Raw genomic sequence first — 16,052 nt, 5'->3', positions numbered from 1 at the left:
CCGTGTGCCAAACACTCGGCTTCCTGGAAAGTCACTGCCAGGTATCTTCAGGGCTCTTCATTTCCTGATTATAATGCAGTGGCAACCTAAGGGCACTTCTTGCCCATGGCCAGGGTGGACAAGCTCTCCAAGCAGCGTGGACCCGGCATTCCTTTCCACTCACTCATTTGAACCACCTGGTCATCAGTGGTGATAGAGCAGCTGGGGTTCAGACCCAGAGAATCTCCCAGCATTCTGTGCACGATGGCGTCTACACTACAGCTACAAATCCAGGCAAAAGAGAGCTGTTATTCCTACCCTCTGTCTCTTATGTCTGAAACCACAAGCAGCAAGGCCTATACACTTAGCATCTGAAATTTCTTCCCCCTTTTCAGTACTTGTGCAGTCACTATTTTACTGGCCAACTTGGGGATTTCTGGTAGAAAAAGTAGTTTTTTCAGGCTTGCTAATAAACAGAACTCAGAAAGGAGGCACATGTGTTATAAAGCCATGGCTATAGGCTTGATTTTATTAATGTTTGGACAGTGAGTCTGCCAAGAGTACAGAATGAAAGGCAGAAGATAAGGACTGGAAAACTGATGGAAAATCAATTTAGAGTTGCCATCTCAGGAAGAAGTGACCTAACAACAGAATGGCCCCATATTTCTCTTTTCACAATTTACACTCCACTAGTTTTAACAAAAGATTCAAAAGGAAAGCTAGATACCATAACAAAAGCTAGATACCATAAATGAAGCTGTCTCTAGAGGTAAGCAGCCTCACGGATTTCTTACTTTATAATTATTTTTCAATTACAATCCAACTACTAAGAGTTTGGCTCCCAGTGGAGTGGTACACAAATTTTCATTACTACTAGAAACCACAGGAATGTTCCAGGGAAACAGGCTATCATCATTTAGTGAGATGGAGTCTCAAAACCCCAGGCTAACATCCAGATGCCTGCAGATAAGCTAAAATCCTTTCAAAGGACTGAGGCTCTCCAGATACTAGTTTTAAGACTTTTCTGGGAACTGGGAGTTTTTATCGCAGAGCAGTTAACTATTTCAAGAAACATACATCAAAATAGGTGAGCATCTCTCCAACTGGAATGCTTTCCAAGCCCTCCCTGCCCCTCATACACTAGGTATGTGACTGTCAGGCAAGTCTTGTTATTTCCTGGCAACATCTCAGCAGTAGCAGAACCTCTCTGACTCATTCCACACAGGTTTCTTTCCTGTGGGGCAGTGCCCTTGGGAACCTACACTGAAGGCCCCATAGGGACAGGCGGCAAGGCCAGAATATAGGACTTCATCTTCTGTAGTTCCTGGATCTCGTCACTCCAGGGGTCACAGTGCACCAACAGAACCTTCTCTGCCTTTTGTATTGTGTTCAGAGCTTCAGACACTGCAAACCTGAACCAAAGGAGGTAAGAGGAGTGACTCCACTTATTCATTCAAGCACTCACTCACTGAGGGCCTACTCACACCCTAAGAAGAATACAAAGGTATATGAGATCATTTTTGTCCTCAAGGATATTACAATCCAGAAGGGCAGATTAGACATTTTCACAAACATACTGCAAGGCAGAGTTTGAGAACATAGTTATGAAAAAAAAAGTATAAAGATTCTAGGTGCCTGAGAAACAGGCAAATCTCCAAGCATTAATCTGGTATTTATCCCAAAGTTTACTCAGGAGCCTTCATTGTAGGGTAACTAAGCCCACCTCTGACCTAAAGCTGTGGCCCTTTTCTTCCTTTCTAACCAAATGTGCTGCCCCTGTCTCTTCGGTATCATGGCCACCCACCACTCATCATCTTAGGATCAATCACCAGATACTTATACTTTCTCAAACCAATGTGCACCAATGGCAGCTTTATCAAGGCTGGAGATATTCCACCTAGAAATACCAAAATGAGCACTTCCTAGTGATCTCAGGTACAAAAGTAGATGAGGCATCAACTCATCAATCCTACTGTTCTTTCCTTTTAACCTTTACAGCAGGGTTTCTCACCCTTGACACTATTAACCTTGTCGGCCAGATTATTTTCTTCTGTGGGGGGCTGTCCTGTGACCTGCAGGACAGTTAGCAGCATCTCTGGCCTCCACCCCTGTCATGACAATCAAAATGTCTCCAGACATTGCCCAGTGCCCCTTAGGAGGCAAAATGACTCCTAGTTGGAAACAACTGCTTTAACAGGAACAGGACCAGGGAGCAGGAAAGGCCCCTGGAGTGGAGGATGAGCATGCCAAGGGAGGTGTGAGTAGCAGGGAAGGACTGCTCCCACAGTGGGTGGTGCGGCTGCTTGGCAAGTTCTGCCTAGGAAACTCCCTTAGAGCTAAGAGCTTTCCCCCTACTGCTCAGGAGGAAATGCTAAAGCTTCCAGTTAGTCAGCAAAACAGAAGGAAAGGATCTCTCCTAAAGAGGAAATACTGAAGTTTCAACATGTTTTTTAAAAGACCATAAAAAACAAGTAATATACAAAAGCACCCGAGAAAAGGCAGAACAGAATGTGGCGCAGTGTAGTGTCAGGAAACAAGAGAAAGACTTACCCATTAAAAAATATTTGAGCCAGTTTGAAGAGCTCATGGCCCATTTCAATACTGCAGGGCCCATGGCGAACCTCAACCACTCGGAGGCTCCTCTGTAGATGCGTAGCTGACTCCTGCCAGTTCCCTGCAAAAAAAGGAAAAATCTGGTTCCAGAAAAGAGCCACACGCAACTGTAGATGAACATTTTCAGGGTGAGAAAAGCTAAATGGAAGGGACAGCAGCTTCAATTGAAAGGCAAAGAGTTAACCAACCAGACGAGGCTAAGGCCATGAACAAACACACAAGGCAAACTTATCAGTTGGAGCAGAAAGTGAAGCCATGAGCCATACCTAAGGCAGCGTAGGCCTGGGCCAGGTCATCCTCGATTTTTCCTAGCATGCTGTGTTCTGTGGACAGGAAGCTCTCAGCATCCTGCTGGTACCCCAACAACAGCTCAATGGACTGCTCTGTCAAGTCAAAGGAAAAGAGCCTCTTACAGATACAAACTCAGACCTGGAAATGAGAACCCAACCCTTAAATTCTATATTGGCTGGGCTGAATGTGGAAACTGCACTTTGTCTCCTTGGGCTGTGCCCAGACTATAATGTTTGTTCCAATAAAGCTGTTCTTTCATGGTTTCTCTTTCAATAGAAAAAGGTGCTAGATGAGGCCTCCCCACACTTTGGGTTTCCAACTTCAGTTTGAAGTGGAATGACTACATTCCATTTATGGTCATTATTTCTCTTGTTCAGAAATCTAAGCTAAAGGTCAACTTTTATAAAGCAGGGTAAATAAACCCCCAAGACGTCAAGCTCTGAGGCAAGAGTTTTCAAGGGTAAGAGGAGTTCCACAGCTCCCTCTCTGAAAATAGCAGGATACTTAAATCCATTGGGCGCATGCCCAACTGTCTCTAGAAGACAGAGATGAGGTTCTGATGACCAGAGAACCATCTCTCTAGGGAATTAGGTCATTAGGCCCTGGACTTAAAATCAGTGACACTGAACTTCTAGATATGCACAAGGGTCATAGATGTCAGAGATAACCCATTAGCTGTTATGGGGTACTTTAACTTAGCTATCTGATGCATCAAGGACAGCAGCTTAAACCACCTGGCCCTGGTTCAAGGACACCACACTAACAGCTGGTGAGGGTTTGGTCTCACTGGCCTACACAGCCATCTTGTGGCTGGCATGGGGATAATTCAATCATCACTGGGTATCCTTGAGTCTAAGGTGATCTCAGAACGAATAAAAGGGAAGGGGCTGGAGGACCAGAGCAGGGAGCCAGTCTCACCTAGTTTACCATCTCTGAGAAGCTTCTGGGCCATCCCAACTTGCTGCTGAAGGTCCTGTAACTGGGAGACTAGGTGATCCCTGCTGACTGATTCTGAACAGGACGTGTTGGCACAGCTCAGCACAGCATCTCCCTGTGAAAGTCAGTTTTGTCTTTATTCCTATACCAGAGCTGGTTAGCGACACTCCATGTGCGTACACTATGGGAGGCTCCATAGCTTCTGACTTTATGGGGGAAGGGACCCCGGAACTAAAGTACCAGGACCAAAGCCTGACTGAATTTGGTTTGACAGCTCAACTTCATCGAAAGCAGTATCCCATCCCACCCTGAGATGGTTTTTGCAACCCAGATTAAACTGGTATAGTTCACAATTGCTTTCCATCTCTATAGCTCCTCTCTTACTTCTTTTTGGGGCCAGAAGTTAGGATGACAGACACATTCCTAGTTTTTATAGAAAAGTCATAAGAAAACCAATAGGAAGAGGTGCTGGGCAGGCCTCCTCACGTCTGACCTTGGGTTTGTAAACTTCCCAACACAACCAGCTCTACATTCCACTTACGGGTCCCCTAGGAATACTTGCATCCTCTGGCAGAAGAGAAAATCTCTGAGGTGGACATTTGCTGTTTCTTAGATGTCAGTATCAATGCCCTCATTTGGCCATAACGGCAACCTGGTTTCTCCTGAGGATCCTATCCCACCCTTCCACAGTCAGTGCCGGCAGCTCAGAGGGTGGGCACATGGCTCAGAACCTGCCCATTCCCCTGGCCTAGTGGTTATGTTATTCTGATCCTCCTCCAGCCACAGGTATTGGGTTAATAAAAAGCAATACAAGTTTTGTACAGACTGCTGTTTGAACAGCTATATTTTTATCCTCCTGTACCCAGAGGACATGAAGCTGGAGCTTCTGGCAGCCTTCTGCCACCACAAGAGGGAAGTATGTCTGAGGACAGGGCTAACAGAGAAAACATTGCTGAGGGAGGCAGAGAGAAAAACCGGGTCTGGTGACACGATCTGAGCCCCAGGAACAAGCTGTTTCTGAAGTACTCCTATCCTGGGATCTTTTAGTGATTTACTTGAGTAAATAAATTCCCAGTCTATTTTTCCCTCCTTAAAAACCAGTTTTCATGGGACTTTCTGTTATTTGAAGGTGAAAGATCACTCAGTCTAACCTTCCTCTGGGTTCCTGTGGAGGGGTAATAATCCATGAATGGGGAAGATGGGCTGAAAGGAAAGAGAAATGCCTGCTCTCAGCACTATCAGCCCCAGAGCTTCCCTCTTAAGATTAATGGCTTTGGGGCTGGATAACTGACCTTCTGGAAAAGTAGAGACGAGAAGGGAGGAGAGAGATTCACCTGCATGGGCGCTCGACAACGGTTACAACAGAATGCTTCCCACCTGGGCCCCGGAGCGGTTCTGCACTTCTCAGTTTGACAAGCTGCACAGCTGCAGTTGAAGAAATACTGCGACCGCAGCCGCTGTTGCCTTTCAGCAACACCCATCCTGCTCTCATGAGGCCCTGCAGAGAGACCACACTTGGCCAGTATTTAAAGCAAGACAGTCAAGCACTTAAAAAACTTCAGCTCAGCAGAGGGTCTGGCCAATTATTCAACATGTAACAGGTACCTTGACTCAAACATTTGTGGAACTAGATGGGGAAATAAGCTTCCAAGTGGTGGGGACAGGAAGAAAAAGAAGCCCCAATGTTGTTCTTAGTCCATTTTCAGACTGGGAAGTTTGTGGGCCTAAGCAGTGAGATACATGCTAGTTTAGGCAGAGCAGGGGCTGATCAGGAGGATCAGGAGGCCTTTTGTTTGGCCTAAGTATGCCCTGCCTCTTCCAGGAGACAAACACTGGGCAGGTGAAGGCACCTGCCTATGGGCTGGCTCATTCTAATTCACCCTGTCATTTTCTGCAGGGGAGGGCCGGACTGCAGGGAGGAGGCTGGCTCACCATAGCAGTGGAGAATCTCTTGCCCTTTTCCAATGTGTTGTGATGCCCGGATGGTGGCAACAGTGCTAATGAAGGACACGCTGGTATTGGGGCTGCAGGAATGGTTCAGGAGGCTGACAACAGGGAAGATGCCTGTGGCAAGACGGGCCTGCCTGCTGTGTGTAATGGTGCTCTCTTTAGATCCTGGAAGTGCAAGAGGAAAGAGGAAAAATGTGTCAGGACATCAGTCCTGGCCTCACTACCCATTCCTCAGAAGATGAGCTGGGCAACTGGGCCTGAAGCCCATCTGAGTCATAGCTCCACAGCCGGATCCAATATAAATCAGATGGAATGTGACTCACAGCAAACTCTGGTGCCTCCCACCCGCTGGAAGCAAAGCCTATGAACACACCAAAAGTCCACCAGAATCCTGGGATCTAATCGTTGTGTCTCAATACCACAAAAAAACCCAAAGATTAGAATTTATAAAAAAAAAAAAAAAGGAATTATCAGTGAGGCACGTTCTAGATAGTTTCATAACTGTTTATGAGGACATAGAAACCAGAGTACCTGTTGATGTAAAGGTACCCCCCCCAAGACTTCATAGCCTAAGTTCTTTTGTTTAACTGATCTTCAATTGGTGTTGGGGAGGAAGAAATTTCCTCAACCCTTCTAAGTTCTTCTCACTGGTCTAAGAATTAAATTGACATGAGACAGATTGACAGGAGAAAAAAACAAAATCGAATTATGTATATACAGGGAAGCCACAGACAGGAGTCCCAAAGACCCTTCAGGGAGAATGAGGTTTATCTATCATCCTGAACCAAGGAGAAGAGGGTAGGGGGTCTGAGACTTCAAAGGAAAAGGACAACAATTCACAGATATATGAAAACAATAAATGTTTGGTAAACAAAACACTTTATGGACCAAAAGAAATAATGGGGCACACTGAGAAATGTTAACAGGCTTATCCACATCCCTCCCTGTCTAGCACCCCTAGTTTACTTTATAATACAGCTATCTATAGTGATAGTACTTCTGGAGCAGTTTCTCCTAAATTCTTTTTATGCAGTTGATGGAGGGTCGGGGGAGGCCAAAATATTTTCCTGAGTCTTTCAGGCCAAGATGGTTTTTCAGTTCAAATGATCTGCAAGTCACAGTGGCACATCTTGGGGAGGCGTGCCCTTGGTCCCTACACTGGCTGATAAAACAAGTAACCTAACTACTATCCCAAACCAAACAGGCTTATAATATATTTTTTAAAAATCAATAGTCCTGAGATGGCGGCGTGAGTAGAGCAGCGGAAATCTCCTCCCAAAACAACATATATCTCTGAAAATATAACAAAGACAACCCTTCCTAGAATAAAGACCAGAGGACACAGGACAATATCCAGACCACATCCGCACCTGAGAGAACCCAGCGCCTCGCGAAGGGGGTAAGATACAAGCCCCGGCCCCGCGGGAGCCGAGCGCCCCTCCCCCCAGCTCCTGGCGGGAGAAGAGCAGGCAGAGCGGGAGGGAGACGGAGCCCAGGGCTGCCGAACACCCAGCCCCAGCCATCCGGGCCAGAGTGCAGGGCGCTCGATACTAGGAAAACAGGGCAGCAAGAACAGTGAGCAGGCACTGGAGGCTGGGCGACAGAGGGCATAAGAAAAGCGCGCGACCATTTTTTTTTTTTTTTTTGCTTTTTTGCTGTTTTGTTTTGGCGAGCGCTTTTTGGAAGTCTTAAAGGGATAGGGACCCCAATACTAGGGAAACAGGGCAGAAAGACTGGTGAGCAGAGGCCTGAGGCTGGCACTGGAGAATAAAGAAAAACGAGCGACCACCTTTTTTTTTTTTTTATTTAAAAATTTTTTTTTTTTTTTTTCTTGGTGGTCGTTGTTTTGTTTTGGCGGGTGCTTTTTGGAAGTCTTAAAGGGACAGGGCGGGTCACTTAATCCAGAGGTAGGGAATCCGGGGATCTCTGGGCACCCTAACCCCTGGGCTGCAGGGAGCAGGGAGGCCCCTTACAGAGATAAATAGCCTCCCAGCAGCTCCTGCTCCAACGCGACTCCACCATCTTGGAGTAGCTGCCCGAGCCAGGCCAAGCCCACAGCAACAGCGGAGATTAACTCCATAGCAGCCGGGCAGGAAGCAGAAACCCTGTCTGCGCGCAGCTGCGCAGCACAAGCCACTAGAGGTCGCTGTTCTCCCAGGAGAGGAGGGCCACAAACCAACAAGAAAGGAAGTCCTTCCAGCTGTCACTCATCCCAGCTCTGCAGACTATTCCTATCACCATGAAAAGGCAAAGCTACAGGCCGACAAAGATCACAGAGACAACACCAGAGAAGGAGACAGACCTAACCAGTCTTCCTGAAAAAGAATTCAAAATAAGAATCATAAACATGCTGAAAGAGATGCAGAGAAATACGCAAGAGAAATGGGATGAAGTCCGGAAGGAGATCACAGATGCCAGAAAGGAGATCGCAGAAATGAAACAAACTCTGGAAGGGTTTATAAGCAGAATGGATAGAATGCAAGAGGCCATTGATGGAATTGAAATCAGAGAACAGGAACGCATAGAAGCTGACATAGAGAGAGACAAAAGGATCTCCAGGAATGAAACAATATTAAGAGAACTGTGTGACCAATCCAAAAGGAACAATATCCATATTATAGGGGTCCCAGAAGAAGAAGAGAGAGAAAAAGAGATGGAAAGTATCTTAGAAGAAATAATTGCTGAAAACTTCCCCACACTGGGGGAGGAAATAATCGAACAGACCACGGAAATACACAGAACCCCCAACAGAAAGGATCCAAGAAGGACAACACCAAGACAGACACATAATAATTAAAATGGCAAAGACCAAGGACAAGGAAAGAGTGTTAAAGGCAGCTAGAGAGAAAAAGGTCACCTATAAAGGGAAACCCATCAGGCTAACATCAGACTTCTCAACAGAAACCCTACAGGCCAGAAGAGAATGGCATGATATATTTAATACAATGAAACAGAAGGGCCTTGAACCAAGGATACTGTATCCAGCACGACTATCATTCAAATATGACGGTGGGATTAAACAATTCCCAGACAAACAAAAGCTGAGGGAATTTGCTTTCCACAAACCACCTCTACAGAACATCTTACAGGGACTGCTCTAGATGGGAGCACTCCTAGAAAGAGCACAGCACAAAACACCCAACATATGAAGAATCGAGGAGGAGGAACAAGAAGGGAGAGAAGAAAAGAATCTCCAGACAGTGTATATAACAGCTCAATAAGCGAGCTAAGTTAGGCAGTAAGATACTAAAGAGGCTAACCTTGAACCTTTGGTAACCACGAATTTAAAGCCTGCAATGGCAATCAGTACATATCTTTCAATAGTCACCCTAAATGTTAATGGGTTGAATGCACCAATCAAAAGACACAGAGTAACAGAATGGATAAAAAAGCAAGACCCATCTATATGCTGCTTACAAGAAACTCACCTCAAACCCAAAGACATGTACAGACTAAAAGTCAAGGGATGGAAAAACATATTTCAAGCAAACAACAGCGAGAAGAAAGCAGGGGTTGCAGTACTAATATCAGACAAAATAGACTTCAAAACAAAGAAAGTAACAAGAGATAAAGAAGAACACTACATAATGATAAAGGGCTCAGTCAAACAAGAGGATATAACCATTCTAAATATATATGCACCCAACACAGGAGCACCAGCATATGTGAAACAAATACTAACTGAACTAAAGGGGAAAATAGACTGCAATGCATTCATTCTAGGAGACTTCAACACACCACTCACCCCAAAGGATAGATCCACTGGGCAGAAAATAAGTAAGGACACGGAAGCACTGAACAACACAGTAGAGCAGATGGACCTAATAGACATCTATAGAACTCTACATCCAAAAGCAGCGGGATATACATCCTTCTCAAGTGCACATGGAACATTCTCCAGAATAGACCACATACTAGACCACAAAAAGAGCCTCAGAAAATTCCAAAAGATTGAAATCCTACCAACCAACTTTCCAGACCACAAAGGCATAAAACTAGAAATAAACTGTACAAAGAAAGCAAAGAGGCTCACAAACACATGGAGGCTTAACAACACGCTTCTAAATAATCAATGGATCAATGACCAAATCAAAATGGAGAACCAGCAATATATGGAAACAAATGACAACAACAACACTAAGCCCCAACTTCTGTGGGACACAGCAAAAGCAGTCTTAAGAGGAAAGTATATAGCAATCCAAGCATATTTAAAAAAGGAAGAACAATCCCAAATGAATGGTCTAATGTCACAATTATCGAAATTGGAAAAAGAAGAACAGATGAGGCCTAAGGTCAGCAGAAGGAGGGACATAATAAAGATCAGAGAAGAAATAAATAAAATTGAGAAGAATAAAACAATAGCAAAAATCAATGAAACCAAGAGCTGGTTCTTCGAGAAAATAAACAAAATAGATAAGCCTCTAGCCAGACTTACTAAGAAGAAAAGAGAGTCAACACAAATCAACAGTATCAGAAACGAGAAAGGAAAAATCACGACGGACCCCACAGAAATACAAAGAATTATTAGAGAATACTATGAAAACCTATATGCTAACAAGCTGGGAAACCTAGGAGAAATGGACAACTTCCTAGAAAAATACAACCTTCCAAGACTGACCCAGGAAGAAACAGAAAATCTAAACAGACCAATTACCAGCAACGAAATTGAAGCGGTAATCAAAAAACTACCAAAGAACAAAACCCCCGGGCCAGATGGATTTACCTCGGAATTTTATCAGACATACAGGGAAGACATAATACCCATTCTCCTTAAAGTTTTCCAAAAACTAGAGGAGGAGGGGATACTCCCAAACTCATTCTATGAAGCTAACATCACCCTAATACCAAAACCAGGCAAAGACCCCACCAAAAAAGAAAACTACAGACCAATATCCCTGATGAACGTAGATGCAAAAATACTCAACAAAATATTAGCAAACCGAATTCAAAAATACATCAAAAGGATCATACACCATGACCAAGTGGGATTCATCCCAGGGATGCAAGGATGGTACAACATTCGAAAGTCCATCAACATCATCCACCACATCAACAAAAAGAAAGACAAAAACCACATGATCATCTCCATAGATGCTGAAAAAGCATTTGACAAAGTTCAACATCCATTCATGTTAAAAACTCTCAGCAAAATGGGAATAGAGGGCAAGTACCTCAACATGATAAAGGCCATCTATGATAAACCGACAGCCAACATTATATTGAACAGCGAGAAGCTGAAAGCATTTCCTCTGAGATCGGGAACTAGACAGGGATGCCCACTCTCTCCACTGTTATTTAACATAGTACTGGAGGTCCTAGCCACGGCAATCAGACAAAACAAAGAAATACAAGGAATCCAGATTGGTAAAGAAGAAGTTAAACTGTCACTATTTGCAGATGACATGATACTGTACATAAAAAACCCTAAAGACTCCACCCCAAAACTACTAGAACTGATATCGGAATACAGCAAAGTTGCAGGATACAAAATCAACACACAGAAATCTGTGGCTTTCCTATATACTAACAATGAACCAACAGAAAGAGAAATCAGGAAAACAACTCCCTTCACAATTACATCAAAAAAAGTAAAATACCTAGGAATAAACCTAACCAAAGAAGTGAAAGACTTATACTCTGAAAACTACAAGTCACTCTTAAGAGAAATTAAAGGGGACACTAACAGATGGAAACTCATCCCATGCTCGTGGTTAGGAAGAATTAATATCGTCAAAATGGCCATCCTGCCCAAAGCAATATACAGATTTGATGCAATCCCTATGAAACTACCAGCAACATTCTTCAATGAACTGGAACAAATAATTCAAAAATTCATATGGAAACACCAAAGACCCCGAATAGCCAAAGCAATCCTGAGAAAGAAGAATAAAGTAGGGGGGATCTCACTCCCCAACTTCAAGCTCTACTATAAAGCCATAGTAATCAAGACAATTTGGTACTGGCACAAGAGCAGAGCCACAGACCAATGGAACAGACTAGAGAATCCAGACATTAACCCAGACATATATGGTCCATTAATATTTGATAAAGGAGCCATGGACATACAATGGCGAAATGACAGTCTCTTCAACAGGTGGTGCTGGCAAAACTGGACAGCTACATGTAGGAGAATGAAACTGGACCATTGTCTAACCCCATATACAAAAGTAAACTCAAAATGGATCAAAGACCTGAATGTAAGCCATGAAACCATTAAACTCTTGGAAGAAAACATAGGCAAAAACCTCTTAGACATAAACATGAGTGACCTCTTCTTGAACATATCTCCCCGGGCAAGGAAAACAACAGCAAAAATGAGTAAGTGGGACTATATTAAGCTGAAAAGCTTCTGTACAGCAAAAGACACCATCAATAGAACAAAAAGGATCCCTATAGTATGGGAGAATATATTTGAAAATGACACATCCGATGAAGGCTTGACATCCAGAATATATAAAGAGCTCACACGCCTCAACAAACAAAAAACAAATAACCTAATTAAAAAATGGGCAGAGGAACTGAACAGACAGTTCTCCAAAAAAGAAATACAGATGGCCAACAGACACATGAAAAGATGCTCCACATCGCTAATTATCAGAGAAATGCAAATTAAAACTACAATGAGGTATCACCTCACACCAGTAAGGATGGCTGCCATCCAAAAGACAAACAACAACAAATGTTGGCGAGGCTGTGGAGAAAGGGGAACCCTCCTACACTGCTGGTGGGAATGTAAATTAGTTCAACCATTGTGGAAAGCAGTCTGGAGGTACATCAAAATGCTCAAAACAGACTTACCATTTGACCCAGGAATTGCACTCCTAGGAATTTACCCTAAGAACGCAGCAATCAATTTTAAGAAAGACAGATGCACCCCTATGTTTATCGCAGCACTATTTACAATAGCCAAGAATTGGAAGCAACCTAAATGTCCATCGATAGATGAATGGATAAAGAAGATGTGGTACATATACACAATGGAATACTACTCAGCCATAAGAAAAGGGCAAATCCAATCATTTGCAGCAACATGGATGGAGCTGGAGGGTATTATGCTCAGCGAAACAAGCCAAGCGGAGAAAGAGAAATACCAAATGATTTCACTTACCTGTGGAATATAAGAACAAAGGAAAAGCTGAAGGAACAAAAGAGCAGCAGAATCACAAACTCAAGAATGGACTAACAGGTACCAAAGGGAAAGGGACTGGAGAGGATGGGTGGGTAGGGATGGATAAGGCGGGGGGAGAAGTAGGGGGGTATTAAGATTAACATGCATGGGGGGGTAGGAGAAAAGGGAGGGCTGTACAACACAGAGAAGGCAAGTAGTGATTCTACAACATTTTGCTATGCTGATGGACAGTGACTGTAAAGAGGTTTATAGGGGAGACATGGTATAGGGGAGAGCCTAGTAAACATAATATTCGTCATGTAAGTGTAGATTAGTGATACCAAAAACAAAGCAAAACAAAACCAAACAAAAAAAAAAAGGGCAGTTCCTGTGTGGTAACCTCCAATGAGGTCTACACAAGGGTATAAAGGGCATATAAAAGTGTAGGCAAAGGGTCTGTTTGTGTTTATACAGAGGATCAAAGCCTAATTGGGCTACCCTGAAAATGAACTAAGATACGATATGAAAGAGAACTTCCAACATCAGCATTCTCTGGAAGACTCATGCCAGAAGATGATCATCAAAAAACCCCAACAAAGATCCACGCACTGCTACAGCTGTAGATGCACTCATCCCACCAGCTCCTGGACTTGCCATGGGAATGAGGAAGGAGATATCTAAGCTGGCCTGTGCATACAGTAAAACAACAAATTTGACTGGATCTATACTGTTGGAACTCAACCAAGAATTAGGAAAAGTGCAAATTGTAGCGCTCCAAAATCTTACAACTACAGACTATTTACTGTTAAAAGAACATAAGGGATGTGAACATTCCCCAGGAATGGGTTGTTTTAATTTGTCTGATTTCTCTCAGACTGTTCAAGTTCAGTTGGACAATATCCACCATATCATAGATAAGTTTTCACAAATGCCTAAGGTGCCTAACTGGTTTTCTTGGTTTCACTGGAGATGGCTGGTAATTACAGATATGCTTTGGTTATGTAACTATACTCCTATTATGTTAATGTCTGTGTGCAATTTAAGTAGTAGCTTAAAACCTATACATGCTGAAGTTACTCTACAAGAAGATATGTCAAAGAAATAATCAATCTTCCCATGTTTTCTTCCGCCTGCTACTTCTATAGCTTTTCTTCTTCCTTCCTAATTACAACCCTTAAATAGAATTCGTGCCTCATAACAAATTTACCGAGTATCATAATTCTTCCAAGTGGTAAAGATACCTGAAGACAAATGCTGGGCATAGAAGCTACAGGGCATAAATATGCAAAGAAGTAAAAAGCTAACCTTTTCAAACAATATTGCTTCTCTCTCACTTACCAACTTTACATTTCCCTGTATGGCCCCGGAAGATGACTGGTTAGCCAGAGATGGGTAAGATTCCTCAAGGGAGGAACAACCTAAGACAGGCACAGTCGCAGGGGGGCCATCAGGTGAGAAATTGGGGATCAACAGAGGTGAGGCTTAGAACCTCACCCCCCCTGTTCTGAGAGAAATCTTCTGCATACGTGGATGTTTTATTGCCCTTGTCTAGCTTGGATTAACACATAGTCTACAGGCACACACCTGATCATCTACATTTGCTCTCTTACAACACTAAACTATGTTTTCTACCTTTATCTTGTATCTACCTACCACTTCAGCATTTTATTAAAAATAACAATAATAAAGAGAGAAATGTGGTATCCACATATAAATCAAGTATAAAAACCAAATGAGTATTCATATTTGAACTGACTGTTTATAGTTCATAATGCATGAGCAAAACCGAAAGTTTATGTGATGACTGCCCTTGTACTGTTCACTATGTAACTTATTCATTGTGTAAGAATTTGTTCTCCATGTAAGAACTTGTTTGTTATGCCTCAGAAGATTGGAGACTGATGAAAATTAGGCTTGGGGTGGATTAATGATTGTGCATTGAGCATTGACTCCCCTATACAGAATTTTATTGTCGTTAACAACCATTTGATCAATAAATATGAGAGATGCCCTCACAAAAAAAAAAAAACAAAAAAAACGGGACAGACTTCCAATTGTAAAATAAATAAGTAACCGGGATGTAATGTATAGCATAAGGAATATAGTCAAGATATTGTAACAGCTTGGTAGGGTGATAGCTGGAACCTAGAATTATGTATATAAATGTTTTATCACTGTGTTGTACACTTGAAACTAATGTAATGTAATACTGTGCATCAACTACCCTTCAATAAAAAATAATTATTAAAAAAAAAAAATCAATAGTCCTATGCTCACCTGTTTATTCTGCCCTTTATCCCAACTTTATAGAAAATCAGCTAGCAGTAGTTCTCATTGAAAAAACCTCTCTGGACTAGCTCTCTTCAAGACAGTCTCATGTCCCGAACAATCTCTTTGGGTTGAACTACATGATTGAAAATTAGGAAGGAGGAAGAAAAGGCCCTGTAAGCAGTGAGGCTATTTCTGCACGAAAACTCACTATACTCATAATGTGAGTTCTTTGTACTTTCAGGGAGGCCTGCTTGCTCTTATTTTAGCCATAGTTCTAATTGGCTTAGTTATTCACTTTCTCAGCCCACAACACTCCATCAACAGAACTAACAGAGGCAGGTTTTCTGACAACGGCAAAAAGAGACAGGTGACAGACTGGAGGAGGCGGAAAACTTATACAAGAACACCACCCTCCGAGCAAACAAGAACTAGCACTACTCAAGTTTTACTACTACTGTTACATTTCACTTAACCAGAGATACCTAGGTTGACAGCATCCCAGCATGGGTTTTTGTAACAGCCACATGTAACCAAGTGAGGTAGGGCGGGGACACGGGACAAGCATCACGATTGATTCCTCCTGCCTACGATGAAAAATGCCTGGATATAAACAGTATAGTAAGAACAGGAGGGATTCCATCTTAAGGATAGTATTCCATTTTAAAAACCAGGAAGTAGGAGGTCAGATTCCTAACACACTTTCTGGTAATCATCCAACAACCCATCCCATCCTAAGGCAGGGCGGGCAGTCCTAAATGATACTTTCCCGGTGATTGAGGGCCACCACTATCTTGGAGAAGAACAGGATCAATAAAGTCCTTGTGTTAAGTTAATCTTACAGAATATCTAGAGAACTATGGATGATGACATAACGTCTCTCACGGGAGACAGACATCATGAGACC

At 43.0% G+C, this 16,052-nt stretch overlaps 1 protein-coding gene across 6 annotated transcripts in view; it reads right to left on the bottom strand.

Annotated features, from left to right (window-relative positions):
* Positions 1 to 475: 475 nt before the first annotated feature.
* SMYD4 (SET and MYND domain containing 4) overlaps positions 476 to 16,052 on the bottom strand; it is a 64,803-nt gene continuing 49,226 nt past the window's right edge. For 5 of the 6 annotated variants that reach the window (XM_036906169.2, XM_036906172.2, XM_036906173.2 and 2 more), the window contains 6 exons: positions 5,752 to 5,934; positions 5,118 to 5,317; positions 3,802 to 3,937; positions 2,859 to 2,975; positions 2,530 to 2,653; positions 476 to 1,391 (listed from right to left, as the gene is read on the bottom strand). In XM_036906169.2, the coding sequence (XP_036762064.2) occupies positions 1,238 to 1,391; positions 2,530 to 2,653; positions 2,859 to 2,975; positions 3,802 to 3,937; positions 5,118 to 5,317; positions 5,752 to 5,934 (914 nt within the window). In that variant the 3' untranslated portion in view covers positions 476 to 1,237. The remainder of the gene's footprint in view (positions 1,392 to 2,529; positions 2,654 to 2,858; positions 2,976 to 3,801; positions 3,938 to 5,117; positions 5,318 to 5,751; positions 5,935 to 16,052) is intronic. The other variant, XM_036906170.2, reaches the window with a different exon arrangement.

Source organism: Manis pentadactyla, chromosome 4 (assembly GCF_030020395.1).
Source record: "Manis pentadactyla isolate mManPen7 chromosome 4, mManPen7.hap1, whole genome shotgun sequence".
In the NCBI taxonomy this organism is placed as follows: domain Eukaryota; kingdom Metazoa; phylum Chordata; class Mammalia; order Pholidota; family Manidae; genus Manis; species Manis pentadactyla.
Note: the sequence above shows the minus strand (reverse complement) of the source record. Positions and strands in the feature narration are given on the sequence as shown.